Genomic DNA, 20,000 nt, shown 5'->3' with positions numbered 1-20,000 from the left:
AATTTATGTGTCACTGTTTTCTGGCTCTGCATTTTGTTTTTTGTTGAGGATTTATGGGGCCATGTAGCTACCACACTTGCAGGGGCTCACATCTTTATGGATTGTTCTGACATGCCTACCTGGTTTCTAGAATAGTTAATACAATTGTATTTTGAAACCATTGTATATAAGAATATGTATATAATGTATGTAATTTTGTTTTAAAGTATTTTACAGTGCCACAGAATCTCTTGGTTTAAAGATAGTGAAGAATTATGTAAACACAGCTAAAGATAATTAGTATTTTTATTCCATAGGGACTGACTTCAAAATTCGTATCGGTGTCATCAAATTAAATATGTATCACATTTTTGTTCCTAAGAATATTTTGTGTAAAATTAATTTCACCTTCATTTGGATCAAATACATCATCTTTATATTTTTATCAACAGATTAACTTTATCAGAAAAGAGGAAGATTATAAATATCTGAAAATGTGTAAGCCTAATGTGCATTTCCTATAAGAAGCTTGAGTTACTGGAAGAAAATATAAATTATCTTAGTTATGGTAAAGACCTATGATTTTATTATCTTCATTCAAAGTGTAAATACATTGCTATATTGATGAATAAACCATCTAATTAGCAAAAAGTTTAACATACTTTCAAGAACAATAAAGGCTGCTTAACATTAATGCATTAGGCAATGTATACTTGAGTCTTGGGACTGTAAATAAAGTTACAAAAATTTTATTAAATGTAATCTTATTATAGGAAAGTTAATTTTAACAGGAGATTTCAGTGACAACTTAGATAAGGAGGACTTTTCATCATATAAGAAAAACAGAATCAGCAAAATCTTTAAAGAATTGTTTTTAAAACTTTAACGGCTAGAAAATAAATGAGGTCTTGTTTCTATCCACTACTCATAGCCTTAGGAACATTGTATTGAAGGCTGAATGCTTGAAAATGTTAAGTTGTCTTGCTTATCACAATACAGCTCTCATTAAAATTAAAACAAGTAATACAAATGTGTTACATGCATTCTTACTGAAATGAATTAGCCTTAAAAAAGTTTATTTTTCCATAATTACAAAATAAGAGGAAGCAAAATAATAATACTGATTCATTAACGTGTTCTATATACGGTAAGGTTTTAATTCATTTTAAAAATAAGCTTAAGAATTTGAAAACAAAGTGCCAGATTGTGAAAGTTTGTACTCCATTGAAAGTCTGTTCAGAATCTGAAAGACTTGCTCTCATTGTAAGTGAATTAAAATCTATAAACAAGCTTGCATAATGGAACATATTCCAAAACACCTGCTTTTGCAGCCTGCTCTCAATGCAAGTGGTGTTTTGTAATGGGGCCCAAAATTTATATATTCAAAATAATTAAAACTTGTGACATTATTTTTCTACTTGCATATTAAATTAAAATACTTATACATTCTATTATAATTCTAGAAAAATATATCACTTGACAGTATCCAGTAAATCCAGAGTGATTAAAATGATTAAAAAGAGTATGACATTTCCATTTTAGTAAATAAAAATTTTTACAGACTATAAAAGCAAATTCATAACATATTTGTATCTGATATAGAAAAACACATAAATCAACATTATATTTATTTTAACAAACTTAGGATGGCTCCATCTAACTTAAGTAAGTAAAGCTGATGCTTTTCTTTAAATTATAAATACATAAGTAACCAAATAATGTTTTCAACTAAGAAAATCAACTACAGTGTTAGAAACTGAAAAGCAAATAAAAAAAAGTACAAAAAACACCTTGTCTAGAAATCATCATAAGATTCTTAATATTCTGCATTAACTATTTAACATAATCATGGAAAATCAAACTTCTGCTTCCTCATAGAAAGACTATTATGATTCCTTTAACAAAAACAAGTTAGTACTCTGTAAAAGCTATTATATGCCCATTGTCATTTTTAAATCTAAACATAAGTTGTTTGCATCCACTGTAATATCCAAATATAAAACATAGCTTTATATTTAGTTCACAAATACGTAGATCAGACTTAAAAAGAGAGCACAAGATAAAATAAGGAAATTTTTTATACACTTGGAATCATGAAACATGTATGAGGAACTTTATTCAGCCATGTCAATGCAGGACTGCTTGATAATATTTCTCGGTTTTATTTATTTAATGTATATGAAAAATGCAATTTTCTAACCATTTGTATACAAATTATAACTGTTTGCATCTTAACTATAAATTAATTAAGGAGGATATATAAAAAGTTTGCACATTATCCACAATACTATTTACTCTAGCAGAAGGAGTCTTAATGAATCATAGACAACATCCTAATGCTAAATGCATTTAATCTTAAAATGAATTAGAAATTTCATATTATTCTATAAGCAGGATATCCCCCTGAAGTTCCCTGCAATGATTCGATTATCTGTATAATTCTTTAATAGAATTTACTAAACTTTTCAAATAAATGTTATTAATTAGTAATACAATGTTTTGATAATTATTCATGTAAGGCTCAACTAACCATCATTTGCATGATTGGCGCTCTCAACAGAATTGTAAAATCTGGTCCTGAATTTGTATTACACAATAACTATGATACTCATTTCAGAAATGTAATGTTTCATTAGGATAATATTTACAAAATTTTTGACAATGCACTATTGCCCGAATTATTATTTATATCAGAAGCAATTTCTTTATTACCTTACTATACAAATTAGATAAATGCAGTTTTGTTAACATTTCTTTACCACTTACTTAAAACTAGAATAGCTCCAAAAAGTTATTCAAAACCCTGGGAAACAGGAAGCATCACATTTCTACATACGTGTGTATGTATATGCACGCGCATGTGTGTGTGTAAATATATACATATATATATATAAATATATATATATATATATATATATATATATATATATATATATATATAGGTCTACATTACTTGATTGAAATTTCACAGTCTTGAACAAGAAACCCCTTAAGCAAAAGTGTACTTTCACAAAAGCCGATTCAAAGCAAACTACTTTAAACACTATTTTGCTGAGGGCAAGCCCCCCTGCACCTCCCCTACTTAAATAAACTAACTCTGAGATCGCACTACAGTGGGGAAAAGGATACAGTCCTTATCCCCACTGTAATGTGCTTCCGTGAATCAGCTTTTGCAAAAGTGCACTGTCGATGTAGTTTGTGTTTGTTGAAAAAGTGTGTGTTCGAGAAAAACAAGTAGACCTATATATATATATATATATATATATATATATATATATATATATATATATATATATATATGAGTGTGTGTGTGTGTGTGAGTGTGTGTGTGTGTGTGTGTGTATATATATATATATATATATATATATATATATATATATATAATTTATATGTATTTCAATAATTATATACACTTAAGGTAATAATTTATTGGTTTAATTCTCCATGTAATAAGGAAAAAGGCAAGTACCACAATACATAAACATTCAAGTCAACAGACTGCTATACAAACATACAAAATGTTTTTTTTCATGAAATGTCTTGTAAACTAATGCCATATTATACATTCTTAAGCTGAAGAAGACAAAATATAAAATGTCAACAAATAAATTGCTTTAAAATCTTTTAAATGGCATTGGATGGTGCAGCGGTAGCGTTGTCATCACAGCAAGAGGTTCTCCGGTTTGATTCTCATCTGGGGTGCCTTCTGTGTGGAGTCTGCATGTCCTCCCTGTGTTTGTGTGGGTTTCCTCTGGGTGCTCCGGTTTCCTCCCATGTTACAAAGGCATGCATCTGAAGCCTTTCTCCCTGGGCCTCCGCTGAAAATTGGCTTCATTCCAAGTCAGACTTTCACAATTAACAAATGTTAAATAAGTTAAATAAATTAATTAAATAATAAATAAATTAATTAAATCCTTGAAAGCTGATAATTCCTAATTCAGAAATCCACTAACCAACAATAAATACATAAATAAGAAAATAAGACCTGGAACAGCTTACCCTTCAACATCACTTCATTACCTCATACTCACATATTCAAAAAACCCACCTTTTCTACACTCTCATCCTTTGCCTCCTCCTCACTCTTCTAAATGCCAACTATTACTTCTATTTTTCTGTCCTGTTAATTTTACTTTTTCCATTCATTATCTTTAATTCCTTCATAAAAATCTTTTACTTTTTTTCCTCCTCTTACATTTCTTCTTCCTCCTCTTAATTTTATAGCCATATCACTCTTATTTGACTTCTCTTGTTTCAGCATCTCTGTGCTTTACTAATTTCACCTCTCCAATATTTGCTTTTTATATAAATGTTATATATATATATATATATAGATTTGTTCTGGTTTTGTTCCTTGGCTACCTACAGTCTTTCATTTATCTGTCTTTGTATCATACCAGTATGACTTCACATATTACTTCTAATTCTTTTATTATTATTATTATTATAATTTGTTAGGAAACTATACTATGACTGTGTAATGAACTGTACTATATCTGTGGGGCCAGTCCTCAGCAGAAAATGAGATCTATGTGCAGTCAGAATTTTCAAGTCAAATAAATACAAAATAGAATTATATGGATTTTAATTTGACATTTTCTCCTTATAAAAGGGATATTTTTAAATTCAAGAATATGTTAGACATGTAAAATTCAACAAAAAGCAAATTGAGAGTGCATATTTATTGTGAAGAATTATATGAAAACTGGCAAGACTTTCATAGATTTGCTAAAGCATTATGATTTGAAAGTATTGAGGAATATGACGTCACTGTCATATTTGTGGCTTTATTCCAAATGTTCCCTTAAAAAAGATCATCCTTCTACGGCTTATTTGCAACCATAAGTAAAGCTAGATGACGTTAAAGGCTCCTGCTTTTGTGTTCATTAATATCAGTTGTTTAGAATAAAAACAGAGTAAATACTAAAATGATAGAATTAATACATTCTGATGTGAGCTTGGACATTATGCTGACAGATATGTGCAAATGTTCTGAAAATTAAAAATGTGCTTCTTCATGTAATTAATATACATAAGCATTGATGCTTACATGTTTTGTTTAGTGTGTGTAGTTGAGTGCTTTAGATTTTTTTCTTTCTAGAAATAATTTTTTCTTCTTTTTCCTTAAGAGTTAACAGTTTATGAATATCTTGAAAATTAATATACAAGATTTCAGCTTCATTAATAATTCAACTTTTTTGAACAGACTCTTATAGTCCTTGAATAAAGAACATTGAAAATATAGAGGAATTTATTAATAAAACAATGTTTTCTGTGATGCTGGAAAAAAGACAAAAGGGTATACATTTTCTTTAATATTATCTGCAGTAGCACCTAGAAAACTAACATAGGGAGTTGACTGCAATAAAATGTTTAGCGACTCTCTCAGAAGAACCTCTAGGATAATATAATCTGCAAATAACATTTTATTGCTAACTGATCTAAGATCTGGCTTGATCCAAGCAACACAACAACTTAAAGAATTTTAATATTTCAAATGCCTGCAGTAATTAATCTAAACCTTTGGCTGCATGTGTCAATTTCAGTCCCTCATTATGACTGTTATCTACATTTTTATCAGGTAAGTGAAAATATAATAAGGAGAATTCAGATAGAGCTCCTCTGCCAAATAATTGCCCATTCTGGGTATAGCAAATAGTAAGATAGATGGAGAGAATCTTTCATTCACAGAAATGATGACTCCAAACAGAGAAGCAGGAACACCTCATTGGTGGCTAATTACCATGTCTTGGATTCGAACATTATGAAGTCAGACCTCCCCATTGTAATATTCTACTTAACCTATATATCCTGATTGTAAAGGATGCTTATGTAAACACGTGAGCTCACAGATGCTCATGTACTTTTGTGGGCCTGTACATAAACATTCAGATACTCCTACAAATGCACATACATACACACACACACGCACACACACACACACACAGTCCTTCACACTAGGTCTGACTTGGGGAAATTAAACACTCCTCCACTCACCTGCATACATGGTTCAACATATTCACACATACAGAGTTGGAGTCCTATACCCATTTCTGGCTGGACAAACATTAGCATATGCAAACATAAATACTTACATCTATACAGTCAGCTACTGCAGGAGACAGATACATACAGCACTACAGTGTTTACTTGTTGTCATAGTATGAGCTGCAGCTACTTCTACAGTGGTAAGTAAGTTAAAGCTGTAAAAAGACAGCATTCAATTATTCTCATAGGTGAAATAAATAAATAAATCAGCAAAGTGATTCAGAACTGGTCCTCACCCACGAGGTTGTCATCCCAAATCGACATTCTGTGTTGCAATCCCCTTAGACACAGATTCGCACACATTGACACATTTATACTCCTGAAAGACTGCACATGACTGCATCTCATGAATCACACACACACACTTCTGAATTAAAATGCATATTCCCTAGCAAAAGCAGTCTCTGTGTAATGGTCACCACTAGGGGAAACCTGTAGCCGGAGAGTGGTCTGTGAATCATTAAAGCACATTTCAACGTGGAAATTTTGGTGTTAGGCTTTCCTATCACAGTAACCCTTTTTTGAGTCCTAGGAATTCACTTTAAGCAGTTAATGAATTAATGAACAAATTAGGCATATGTTTCTAGAGCAAAATATGCTTTGACATTAAGGCCAAAAATAAAAATCTAAATGGTAGTGGAGAAATGAAAGAGATTCATGTGTTAGATGAGAAACTTTTTTTTTTTTTTTTTTTTGCATTTATATGGAATAGTAATATGAAAGTTGCTGCCCAAATAGATATGAACAAGGCTGACATTTTAGAGAAACTTATAGTCTATATAGTTAGCTTCCTGCTTTTGTGTTTATTAATATCAGCTGTTGGACAGTGCACTGGTGCAATGGTAATGTTGTTGCCTGACAGCAAGAGGTTCTCTGTTTCGATTCTCAGCTGGAGTGCCATCTGTGTGGAGTCTGCAAGTCCTCCCTGCATTAGTGTGGGTTTACTCCCACTTTACAAAGACATATGTCTAGAGCATTTCTCTACGGGACTCTGCTGAAAATTGGCTTTATTCCAAGTTGGACTTTTCTGGTAAACAAATGTTAAATAAATAATTTCTAAATTTAACAATAAATGATCAGGACTACCTTTACTGACATCATCATCATCATCATCATCAATGAAAGTGAAATATCCTTAGGTCCATTTATACAGGCCATCTAGAAACAACTGGTGGTACTAGTTTTAAAGTAGGTCATGAAAATTAAAGACATGATACTGTAAAGGATTATCCATGTCAGTTAGTAAACAATCCCTTTGAAAATTTTTGCATTGCTAATAATCAGGCTATGCACAGTACAAATTCAGTAGTATGGAACATTCTGTAGGTGAAGTTGAGTTAGCCAGCTACAGAAGAATTTTTATTATGGGAAAAATGACTAATAAGAAACATACTCTGCAGTATAAGCCTAGTGTAGGTAAAGTTTCATGCAAGCACTTTGCCAGGGTATTAGTAGGGAAGCAAATTTTTACAGAACAAAGATAAAAACAATCAAAATAAGCAGTATAATGATTCTGAAGAACTGACAGACTATGTTATAAAAGAAGGTCCACTCTAAGTGACTGGGTATGCGAATATGCACTTGCATGGTATGTTGCATATGTTTGCACCTAAATAAAAACAAACAGTAGTCTGCAAACCTTGCTATATCTTGGGTAATGGCTTGTATAGGGATAAACACTGGTAGTGGCACAAGTAAGCCTGTATGTCCCTATGTTGCAACCTTGAGTGCATATGCAAGGTCTCATACAGTAGTTAGAGACGCACATGACAGTTGAGCTGTAAATGTACCCATATATGTTTGCTAAAAACAGACATGTGCAGAGAGCTATCCAAATGCTGCCATTGACCTGAATGTGTGTATCACTGGCGAGTATTTTGAACCACTGGGGGGAAAAGTAAGGTTATGAAAAATAAAAAAAATGCATGTTGATATAGCAGTCCCTCTTACATGCATGCACTATACCACAGTAAATGATCACATGCATTCCTAGAATACCACACTATGACATTTGTACATTTAAAATCTTTTACGGATAAAAATAGATAACACAGAAAAATCATAATACTTTGGATGTCATCCTCCTTATAGTATATCTGCAGTGTACCCCATGTTGCACTCCATTACCAGTAGCACGTTGCCAAACCATCCACCCCATTAGCGTTCCTTGTCACTAGACTCTCTGATCTTCTGAAGCTTGGGTAGATACAGACATGAAGGGTCTGTTTCAAACCTGCACTGCAGTGAGAGCCATATCCCCTTTAGTAACATAAGACATAATGCATCAGATCGATGCTGCCCATGCAGGCAGCAGGCACAATGTTGTTAACGTGATGCATGTTTTCTGCAAAGAATAAAAATATGAGCAAATAACAGTGTGATTAAAAAAAAATTAACTTACCATGCTGCCCGGCCAGCCGTCTTTCCCTCCGTCTCTGTGCCACCCTGTTTCGTATCCATTCTTCATGTGCTACAAAGAAAATGAACCATAAGTAGATTTCTATATGGCGTATACCTCCAACATGACACATACATTTATAGATGCTATAAATAATGCTATTGCAGTAATCATGTGCATAAACACATACATGAACTTTATGAATAATGAACTACTGTGTAGATGTTCCTGCACACATTTGCCATGAAACTCATCCAGTTATCATTGCCTCTGCATGGTAATGAAATGTTGATGGATGTTAAGAGGTGGCCAGTGATGATGGCAAAGCCTGCATACAATTCCATCATACAGCAAAGCGTTGTCTGCCGTACTTTCAACAGTTATATACTTACTAATAGAAGTCGACATCTGTGCCATACCACAGACATATAATTTTCCAATTGACCCCCCCCTCCAGTCAGTCATCAGTCACATTGGAAACTAGTCCATTACATGTTTCTGACAACACTCCCAGTCCATGTATATAAATCAGTTCCTTGCTTTAACAGTTATTCTTTCTAGCTTAAAAAGTGCTTTCATGAAGCTGAAAATTAACCTAATACAAAATATAATATGTTGAAGGTGACAGCACATTAATAGCATCTGTTTCTCAATCACCACCTTCTAGGCCATTAATTTGTTTAGGCCATTGTTCTGAAAGCTATTTATCCCAATGATAACACTGCCTGGCAGATTCCTGGATGACATTTTTGTCTCACTTTAACTCATTCCCAGCATCTGTTGTTTTAAATGCCTCATCATAACAACAGAGTGCAGCCTTTCATTAAAATTGAATGTGTACTCATTCATATGTGTACTTGTGATGCAGAGAGTTCAGTGCTTGTGTAATGTGGTAAATCCTGATGGCTGATAAGGAAAGTGACCATGACCCTGTCCTTGCACAGCCAGTTGTGCAATGGTATGCATCACTATGAAGTCAAGTATGACTAGGACATTGGTTTGTGTGCAGGTTTGCTTATGTTTTTTGGAACTGAGTCAGTGGGATGTTCAGATGTATATTTCACGGGTAGTGCTACCTGGGTCATGGCTTTTTTGAGACTGGTAAGGATACTTGTTTCTTCGGTTACCTTTAGGACATCTTTGTGTTTGGGTCTACTTAATTTACGTAAGCTTCTTCATGAAGACCACAGTGACTGTGGATAGTGGATATTTGGTCTACACAGTATACATGTATCTTTCAAAGGCATTTGATACCACCCACAATATAGGTATTATAAATATGCTACAAGACCTAAAAGTAGACATGTGCATGGTAAAGTGGAAAGCAGATTGTCTGAAAGATGGAATTCACCTACTTAAAGCAGCAGGTGTCTCTTCAGAAAGCAAGAAACTAGCTGGTGGTGTCCCTCAGCATTTAGTGCTATGCCCCTCCCCCATTACTATATACTTCTGTAACCTCTGAACTGTAATCCCAGACCTATGGCTAATGAATTGTGCTGATGTCTGCAATATAGGTGGTGGTGTTGATCACTCCATTAATATGATAATCAATACAGCAAGCAATAAAACTTTACAAAACAATGTTAAACTGAAAAATAGATAACATTGCATTACTTTTGGATGGCACAGTGGTGCAGCAGTTGCATTGTTGCCTCACAGCAAGAAGATCTCCACTTCGGTTCTTGGCTGGGGTGCCTTCTGTGTGAAGTCTGCATGTCCTCCCTGCATTTGTGTGGGTTTCCTCTGGGTATTCTGGTTTCCTCCCGTGTTATAAAAACATACATCAGGAGCATTTCTCCCCAGGCCTCCGCTGAAAATTGGCTTCATTCCAAGTCAGACTTTCCCATTAAACAAATGTTAAATAAATGCAGAGAAATGCAATATTTCTAATTTAGTTTAAAGAAAAATCATTCTTCACTTACAGTATACCAAGTATACCTCTCCAAACGTTTATGGTGAATCACAGATATTGGAGTCTTAATTGACAACCCCCTCTCATATGACTACCATGTAGCATTATTGCTCTGGAAAATCTTTGCATTTAATAGAATTAATATCTATACGCATCCCATTTAGGTTGGAAGAAGTTATCCCTCTGTATTCTACTCTGACTTGAGATATTATGTAGATTACAATTCCTCTATGGTATTTTTATTTATTTATTACAATTTGTTTACTTGCTGAGTGTACTGGTCTCATGACCCAGGTTCGTAACATAGTACCGTACTATATATCACTATCTACAATGCAAGCTTAGTTTATAACAGCTAGCCTCATTATTATGAGCATCTCTAAGTTATATGTATTTTGTATGCAACAGTTTCAGTGAAATGGGTGTGACTGCCAACTATGAAGACATTTGTAAGTGCATGCAAAATGTATCTTTTAGGGTATAAAATACACTAAGTAAAATTATTTAGTAATATATATATACTTGGAAGACAGTTGCAGAGCAGGAGGTTATGACATTATTCAGTATTATGACAGCAGGTACACTTGGGTTTCTTTTAAAGGTGTTAATTCTGGGCTGATTTGAATTCTTACCATGTTTGGTTGTTTTCTACCTCATTGGCAAGGTAGATCCATATTATTGGCTGTAGTCTAGAAATTGCATTTTTGCCTATTGCTTTGAATTTTGGAAGAGCTAGGGTAGGGTAGGTCTTCTGGTTATTTCTTAGTGTAAAAGTTTGTTTCCTAGTAAAACGGCTCCTATTTTGAGAGGGGCAGTAACCAAGGGTTAAGTATTCTAAATAGTAAGGTTGCATGAAGTAGCATACCCTTTCTGTAATGAGCAACCAGATCATATTTTTTATGAAATTGCAATGATACATTCTCGAATCTGCTAGGAGGAGAAAGCAGATTATTTTGTTTCCTGCTGATGAAATATTTAAGTATTCTTTGACAGAAGACATAATAGGGGTAGGCCATATTTAAGTTTTGGAAATAGAATATTTTTTTCTAAGACTGCTCTTGCCTTATGTGAGAGTATGTTTGAGACATGGTAGCATAGTTTGAGGTGTGAAACAACTTTGGTGATGGTATTGTCAGTGTGTAGTGTAAAAGTGAGAGGATTCAAGGTGAGTCGAAGTATAATTGTTGAGTTGCATTAGTTATGTTATTCCCTTTATATTATTGGTTGACAGGAGGCAATTTTTTTAGATGCAGTAAACAGCAGTCCTATGAAGGAGTACAGTGCCATCTTTAGTATATACCTGTCCAAACACATGACACAGCTACAAAGGCCCCAGTCTTTTCTTACTAAACTGTTACTGGCCTAAAAATTCTTGGTAACCAAGGCATGCTTGACATCATATTTCAAAACTGGGTTTCTTGCATTTTTTTTTATTTTTTGGAGATCTACATCTGCATTCTATGAATTAAAGACCCCCCCCAATGCCTCAATGTTTTGCACCTGTCCAAGAAATTTTATTACCCACTATCTATCCAATCCAAAAAATAAATTGTCTTTGCATGTTAATCATGTGATACTCTAACATCCTTCATGATGATCCCTGACCGTTGGACACAAGATGGTTACTGACTCAGAAGAGAATACTCATTACTGTAGCTGCATCCTGTCACCATGGTTCACATTAAAGGAGCATGAGTGAATAAATATTAGTACTGAATTAGAGATGAGAGTCTCCCTAATCCATCCATATCATTGTGTTACGGACGAGATTCAGCTCCACAAAGGAAGGTCAGCAGTACAAAGATTCAGAGAGAGAAATTATTTGATAGAGAGAAGTACCATCACCCAAATCCACATGCTTAATATGTAGCATAACATGTTCATACACTGAATTTGGTTTAAAATGAATACATACTTGGCATTCATAGATATTAGACTGTGTATCCCCATATCAGTATTAAATTCTAAACGATCACAGATATTTTCAACATATAATTCTAACAGCGCATTATTCTAGTTTCCCTGCTTCTTATGCAGTTTTCATTTTACAGAGCCGCTTCTCTTCAGCATTATCCACAGTTGCATTTCATATTTCTGTTCACCAACATGCAAATTCCTTCAAACTCTTGTTTTTGCTTTTGTAAATATTTGTACACTTTAATGAAATGTCCTAGCACAGATGCTGTAAAACTGATCAGAACATTCGCACAGTCACCTTTTAATGGTGGTTTCATAGGTTCATAGGTAGGTACTGGGCTATCTGCCCAAAGGCATATATTAGCCCAGCCACGTTGTGCGGTATTCACCGCCCCTTTGGTTAATTCCCTAGGCCCTTGATCTAGCAGCTAGTACCCTTGGCCCCTATCTAGCAGAGCTGTTGGTATGATCCGTGGTGTGAACTTTCTGTTACCCATCCACTCGTCAAGGTTCCTCTTGAAGAGTGATAGTGAGGGGCTCTGTCTTATGTACATCGGGACCTTGTTCCATAGCAAGGGGAGTCTTTGCGAAGGGAATCTATCCATCCAGCATGTTCTATTCATTGTTGTGCTGAGGTTTATATCCCTAGAGCGTGTAGCTCGAGTAGATTTGGTTTTGCTAAGATGGATGCAGCATGTTCAACAGTTCTGGGTTGGACATTGCTCTGTATGTTAGACAGAGATCGCCTCGGGGAAGGCAGTATGCAACAGAAAAAAGCCTTAGTTTTTTTCAATTGTGCTGCATAGGGCAACTGTTTGAGGCCAGTAATCCTCTTAGTGAGGTACCTCTGTGGTCTCTCCAGCTGCTGGAGATGCCTGGCCAGGTACATTCCAATTGGTGCATTGTACTCAATATTGGGTCTGATGAGTAGAGGGGCACCACTACATCCTTAGATCTTGATGCAAACCCTTTCGTGATCAGATGGGTCACATAGAAGGATTTTCTAACCACCTTGGCAACATGGTTATCAAAGGAAAGCTGACCATCTACTTGGGTCTCTAGATCCCTTATTACTTCTTCAGATTTCAGGGGGTTACCTCCTATGTGGTAGTTTGCAGGTACTCTGTTTTTTCCAAAGGGGATTACTACACATTTTTTAGCATTTAGCTTGAGACCATGGTTTTGACACCATGCATCAGTCTCATTAAAGCCCTTCTGGAGGATATCCATGTCAGCCAGAGACTCTATTATAGCACCCAGTTTGCAGGCGTCCGCAAACTTGGTCAGCCTCAGCCCTTCAGTGCTTGCCTGTACTTCTGAGAAGTATATGTCAAACAGGAGGGGCCCCAGGACAGAGCCCTGAGGCACACCGCTCGTTACTGGTCTGGATTCGGACATAGATCCTGCTACTCTTACTTTGTGGGATCTGTCTGAGAGCCAGTTTGCAATCCATCTTGTGACACAAGGGTTTATGCCCGGGTTGGCAAGTTTATCAATAATAGCCAAATGGGGAATGGTGGCAAATGCTTTAGCAAGGTCAAGGTAAGCCGTGTGTACCTCCTTTCCCTTATCTATAGCCTGAGTAACTGTCTCAAAGAAGTCCACCAGGTTCAGGAGGCATGATCTGCCCTTGACAAAGCTGAACTGTGTGGGGTCAAGTGTTTGGAGGTTCCCAATCTCTCCATTTATGAGTTCCATAATGATTCACTCCATTGCCTTACAGATCAGACTGGTCAGGCTTATTGGTCGGTAGTTCCTAGGGTCGGTTGTGGGCCCACCCTTGTGCAGTGGAACCACCATTGCTGTGCACCATTCTATGGGCACATATCCTGTTGAGAGGCTGAGACTGAGCAGGGTATTCAGATGCGGGGTTAATTAATTTTGGAGCTCTCGTATGACACAGCCCAGGAAACCATCTGGTCCCATAGAGGCAGTGTTTTTAACTTTAGTTAGAGCCTTATTAACCAACGTATCAGTAATAATTGGAGTTACACAATCCCCTGGAATAGTAATAGGCCCTGCAGGTGGTGGTGGTGGTGGGGGGATTTGCACTGAACCTGTCAGCCAAGATGTTGGCAATGTCAGTGGGGTCAGTGTATTTTGTTCGATTTGTACTAGCTCAGAACAGACCTGAGCATTGCCATTTAGGTTTTTGACGTAACCATAGAAGGCCTTATGGTTATCTTTGGCATCCTTGGCAAATTTCTTTTCGAAATTGGCTTTAGTTGACTTGATGAGGGCCCTCAATTTCTTACTAATGCTGATCAGGGATGATTTTTCTACTTGAGATTAGGCCTTTTTTTGTATAAGTCTCCTCCTTTTATTGTATAGTTTGCTTATGGCTGGGGTCCACCAGTCTGGTTTCTTCTTGCTTGAGGAAGGAGTCATGCAATCCTGAAGATGTATATAAAGTGCCTTGGTGTAGGATTCCGCATCCTGGATATCATTATCCTTCTGCAAGGGAATAGTGAAGCTTTCCACTTCAGAGGCAAGTAGTTTGAAGTTTGCTTTGGAAAGTTTTTTTACGATGGTTTCTTTGACTGGGGGAGGTGGAGGGGTGAGGATGTCCAGGGTTATCAGTTTGTGGTCGGATCTGACCAGAGAGGGAGTGATAACTGGTGTGGTACAATGGCCGCCCAAATTTGTGATGACTAAATCCAATATGTTGTCCCCTCTAGTGGGAGAACATACCAGTTGTTCAAGGGCATTTGAATTTATAAATTCTATGAACCGCTGGGCATAGGAGTTAGAACTTTGGTAGTTTGCCCAGTCTATACCAGGGTAGTTGAAATCACCCAAAATTATGGTGTTGGGTAGGACCTTTATATTTTCCAATGCCTCAAGGAATGCTGAGTGAGCATCTTGGGACATGGTGGGCAATCTATAACAGGCTATGACTTGAAATGTGGTTTTGCCTGCTGATAGTTGAGCATGGATGATCTCTGGGGCATCATGCTGCGCCACTAACCTGGAGATGTGGGTAACCTTGATGAATATGGATACACCTCAGCCCTTTGTACTGTGATCCGGTAACTGAGGCCAGAAGGTATGATATGAATTGTAACCTGGTAGTGCTAGGGTGCTCTCTGGAGCCTTGAACCAGGTTTCCGTCACTGCACAAACATCGATTTTCTCCATACTGAGGAGTGCCTCGAGTGTGTGCATTTTGAGGTTGAGACTTCTGGCGTTGAGTAGCATTACCCTTAGTTTTTGGTTACCTGTGCTGGTTATGGTGGTTGGTTTGTACTTTGAGCCTTGCCTAAAAAAGGCACTATGGGGATGGCAAGAGCCTTGGCCAGTATTCGAAAGCCTAGGGGTAACAGGTGCAAACCATCTATGGCGAAACAGCGAGGCTTGTCTATCATGTCATCCCAGGCAGACAGACACTGGATCCCCTTAGAATGACACCAGAAGCTTAGCCAATTGTTGAAATTGATAATTTTGTCTTTGTATTGTGGTATCATTCTAGGTGAAGATAGTATGCTACTCAAGGTCAGGGTCATACCAGCTTGGGCTACATGATCAGAGAGCTCCTCAATGTCTCTTTTCATGTAGTCCAGGGAGGTACGTCTTAGATCATTCACACCAACATGTACAATGACAGCATTATACTTGTACTTGTTCTGGAGTGACCTAAGTGCCTGTGTTATGTGGGGGATCCTAGCACCCGACAGGCAGCTGACAGTAACCTTCTCCTTGTTCAGTCTGGTGTGCTTTACTATACAGTCTCCTATTACTAGCATGTTGGGTATGGTGTTTTGCCTTAGGGGCTGTCGTGAGGCACACTGCTGAGGTGAATTATGTGTTTTCTGGCTTGTGTTTGGAGGTGCAGGTTGCTTGCTTGTCTGCTTTGGAGGGCCCTGTTTCTTTTTCAGATTGGTACCTAGTGCCTCCGAATATGTTTTTGTGTATTTATGTGTATGTTTTGCCGGTGCTTGTTTTGTAGATCCATGTGTGACTGGTGGTGTGATGCTAGTGTCTCTCTTCTCCTCTTGACTGTCTGTTACAGTCATGGGTTGAGAGCGCTTAGCCTCCAGTCTGGCTGTGTATTTGCATCTCTCACAAGTGTTTGTGTCTAGAGGTAGGAGGAGAGGGTTGTCTGTATACATGAGGTAGTTGTGACATTGTCTCAGAATGCCCAATTCCACCAGATGAACTGGAAAGTTTCTTACACTGCACGTGTGCGGAGCAGGAGGATAAACAGCTATGTAAAAAAAGGTAAAAGACCACAGATTTAATGGGGTTGAGATCTTTCATGGAATATCAAGGATTTAAACAAAGAGCATAAACTAGTAGCAAACATCAGGGTACATAAAAAGGAAAGTGATCAAGTAATATTCTTGCAAGAAACAAAACTGAAAAAGAAAAAAACAGATCAAGGTAAGACAGTGAGATAAGGAAAAGACACCAAGACAGATGCATTATGAGAATATGGATGGACTCCACATGGTAAGCCTGGTACAAATCATTAACTTTCTTGGTGACTATTTGTCAGGTTTAGGAAGGAATTAAGTGGTGTTTTAGATGCCCTATGCCTTCCTGTACTGTGGGATAGGGAAATGTTTGATCTAGTGAAACCTATTTGGGTTAATGAGATTGCTGATGCTATTACCAGTCTGAAACCAGGGAAAATCTTGGGTCCAAATGTGTTTAACCATAGGCTTTACATGAAATCTAATAAACAGTTAGTATTTTGAGTTATAGAAAGCTCCTCCTCTCGTCTAGACAGCTGGAAGCCATTTTATTACTACACAAACCTAGCAAACACCCTACAAAACTGTCAAGTAACAGACTAATCTCCCTTTTGCAATCAGACTCAGAAATCATGGTCAAGATACTGGCCAGAAGAACAGAGCTTCTGCTCCCACCCACCATATACACGTCTCAGTAAGGGTTGTTGGGCCTGGAAAAATTGCAGGTTTCACAGAATGGAATACAACTGGTCAGAGAAGCTCACATACTGTCGGCTGCATTGTCTATATTTATAAATGGCAAAACTATAGCATGGGGATTTATTTTTCATGTTCTATCATAACAGGGATTTTCTGTAGACTTCATTCAGATGTGTCAGGTCTTGTATTTTGAACCACAGCCTATGTCATAGTAAACAGTCTTATCTCATCATTTTTACTACACAGAGGTACTAGGCAAGGATGCCTGTGCCAACCACTATTCTTCATCTTAGCTACTGAAACTCTGGCGTACTACATTCAACAACAGACACCTCATACAGGCATTCCTATTGCTTCTCAGGGCATCCTTAATTCTGTGGGTCTCAAAAATGGTGGGACAACTTGGTTTAATGATCTCTTAGAAAACATGCCTCCAATAATTATAGATAAAAAACTAGTTCAGTTCCCTGTCCAGTCTAATATTAAATGAGCACAAATTTAAACTAATACATATAAACTCCCAGTTCAAAAGGTTAATAGACAGTCTAGCTGCACATAGTATCCCGGTAGTACAGAAAATGCCCTCTGTGGGAATATGGCTACATAAACACCATTGCCACAGATCAGATAAGAATGAAGGCCCCTTTTGAAAGAGTTAGTCTCCATACTTTTGAGATGGAGGAAACTTAGGCTTTGTGTTTTGGCCATAATCAATGTGATCAAAATGATGATTCTACCAAAATGCATTTTCTTGACTAGGTATCTGCCTCAAATTGCCTATACAAAATATCCTAAGGAACTTCAGAGACTAGTGGCAGATGCTTTGGACTCTCAGAAGACATGGTAGTCCTATTTATGCCCGTCTTTCAACACTAGCTATGGTGGCTGCATACATGCAGTATTTGCAAGCACATCTGCACTCACTCACTCTCTCGCATGGTTATTCATAGAGATGTGCATAACATGTTCAATCCTGGCACATCCTAGCCTCTATGGGAAAACAGTGTATGTGATCTAGGTTCACTGGATAAAAGACTTGAGATTTCAATGGCATCTTATGCCAAATGGAACAGAATGTAATCTGGGCAGACCACTTACACTAGGTAGGTGACTGACCTTTGTTCTGGAAGACTAGGTATTACAGGACAAATATAAAATGGCTACATCTGTTAGATTAACAGACATGTCAGTTTATCAGTATGGGTGTGAAGAAGCTTATGGAGCTAAGAAATTAAACCTTTGACAATAAATGCAGATCAAAGATATTTTCAAAAAGCCAGTCCTTTTGGAATAAAGGTTATGCAAACTCCTTGATCACTTCTTGGATGATGCAACAATCAACATTCAATATGCCTGGAAATGATTTCTTCTTGCTATATATACTTGCAAGGTGATTTTGTTTGGGTCACAGAACCGAGTAAGTGTGAATGGAATGAAATACTGTGGATATCAGTGTAGGAAAAATGCTGCTGTTCTTCCATTAAAAGACTCATTTATTATTAAATCTGTTCCACTGATTTATTTTACTAGATTTAAGCTTCCAAGTAGATGGTAGTACTCATTGTATTCAAGGAATAAAAGTGCACTTCAGTCAATGACTGGTCATACTGTCATGCATGCCCCCAAGCAGAGTATCTGCTAATTCTGTGGAAATGCCCAAATCATAACTGTATCACAAATGATTGATAGATACAGCCTGCTTGGACAGTCTGTGTGGCACTCTCAGATCTTATGCACCCTGGGTTTTGGTTTATGGAGTTGTAAGGAAATAAAACAGCTAGATGCCCTTGGTAACAACTAACTGATTCAGCTCAGCTTTGTGTCTCACTATATTTGTTTTAAACATTGGAAATATGTTACTAAAAAGAAGGACCTACGTAAACTTTATGCCACCTACTCAAGCCAATGATTACTTATTAAAATAGTAGGGATGCAGTCTCTCATCAGGACTTAGAGAACATGTTATTTTTTAATTATGTTCTATCCATATGGTATTACACACTGCAGAATTTTAGGATAAAGAAGTAGGATGCATTTTCTTCTACTGTTTTTAATAGTTATTCTGACTTTCCTTGAATTTCCAAGTCAGCACCCTCAGGGTTGTGACATCTTTATATGCAGATCACATTCTAAGATTTGAGACGAACAGTGAATAAGATGTTTGAGTCTGTCTGCACCTATTGTTGGAAAATTATGTTACTGCTGAATGAATGGAATTATTGGCTGTTTTTTAATTTATTAACTGACATTGACAATATGTCATTTTGCTGTACTGTTAGTTACAACTTTGAAAGAAAGCAAGTAGAGTCAGTACACTTAAATAGCAGCACACACAGCATATTGGTGTTGACTTTCACGAATTCTGTGTACAAAGTTACCACTGGAATCGCATACCACATGACAATCAAGTCACTATATCTAGTTTCATAAATCTTAAAGCTATAAATCCCATATATATTCCATATCTCTGCATCTATGCATGTCGTCCATTAATTGACTTACCTGATGCACATCATAAATGAGAGACTGAAGTAATACAATCTGAACACACATGTTTTATGATGCCTCTTCATCATCAACTTCACAATGCCTCATTTGTCACACAAAACCTCTGACAGATGTAGTCTCACAAGTGTTAATATTACATCTGGGTATTCAAACTTGCTAAACAACCAAAATGGCGAAAAAACAACTTCAGAGTAACAGCTTCAATAACAGGCTTTTACCATATTAAATCAACAATATATGAAGTATAAAGCTTTGCTGCTGTAAAAGTCAAGTGACGTTGTAATTACACAGCTTTAAGACATGTAGATGTCATAAAACAGAAAAAACGAACATAAAAGTGAAGAAC

At 36.6% G+C, this 20,000-nt stretch overlaps 1 protein-coding gene across 1 annotated transcript in view; it reads right to left on the bottom strand.

Moving 5' to 3' along the window:
- TCERG1L (transcription elongation regulator 1 like) overlaps window positions 1-20,000 on the bottom strand; it is a 2,969,407-nt gene that overhangs the window by 1,663,072 nt on the left and 1,286,335 nt on the right. Inside the window, exon 6 of the mRNA XM_044056336.1 lies at window positions 8,429-8,497. Within this exon, the coding sequence (XP_043912271.1) occupies window positions 8,429-8,497 (69 nt within the window). The remainder of the gene's footprint in view (window positions 1-8,428; window positions 8,498-20,000) is intronic.

Source organism: Protopterus annectens, chromosome 14.part0 (genome assembly GCF_019279795.1).
Source record: "Protopterus annectens isolate FY-2018-M chromosome 14.part0, PAN1.0, whole genome shotgun sequence".
NCBI lineage: Eukaryota > Metazoa > Chordata > Ceratodontiformes > Protopteridae > Protopterus > Protopterus annectens.
The sequence above is the reverse complement of the archived record's forward strand: the minus strand, read 5'-3'. Positions and strand labels throughout refer to the sequence as shown.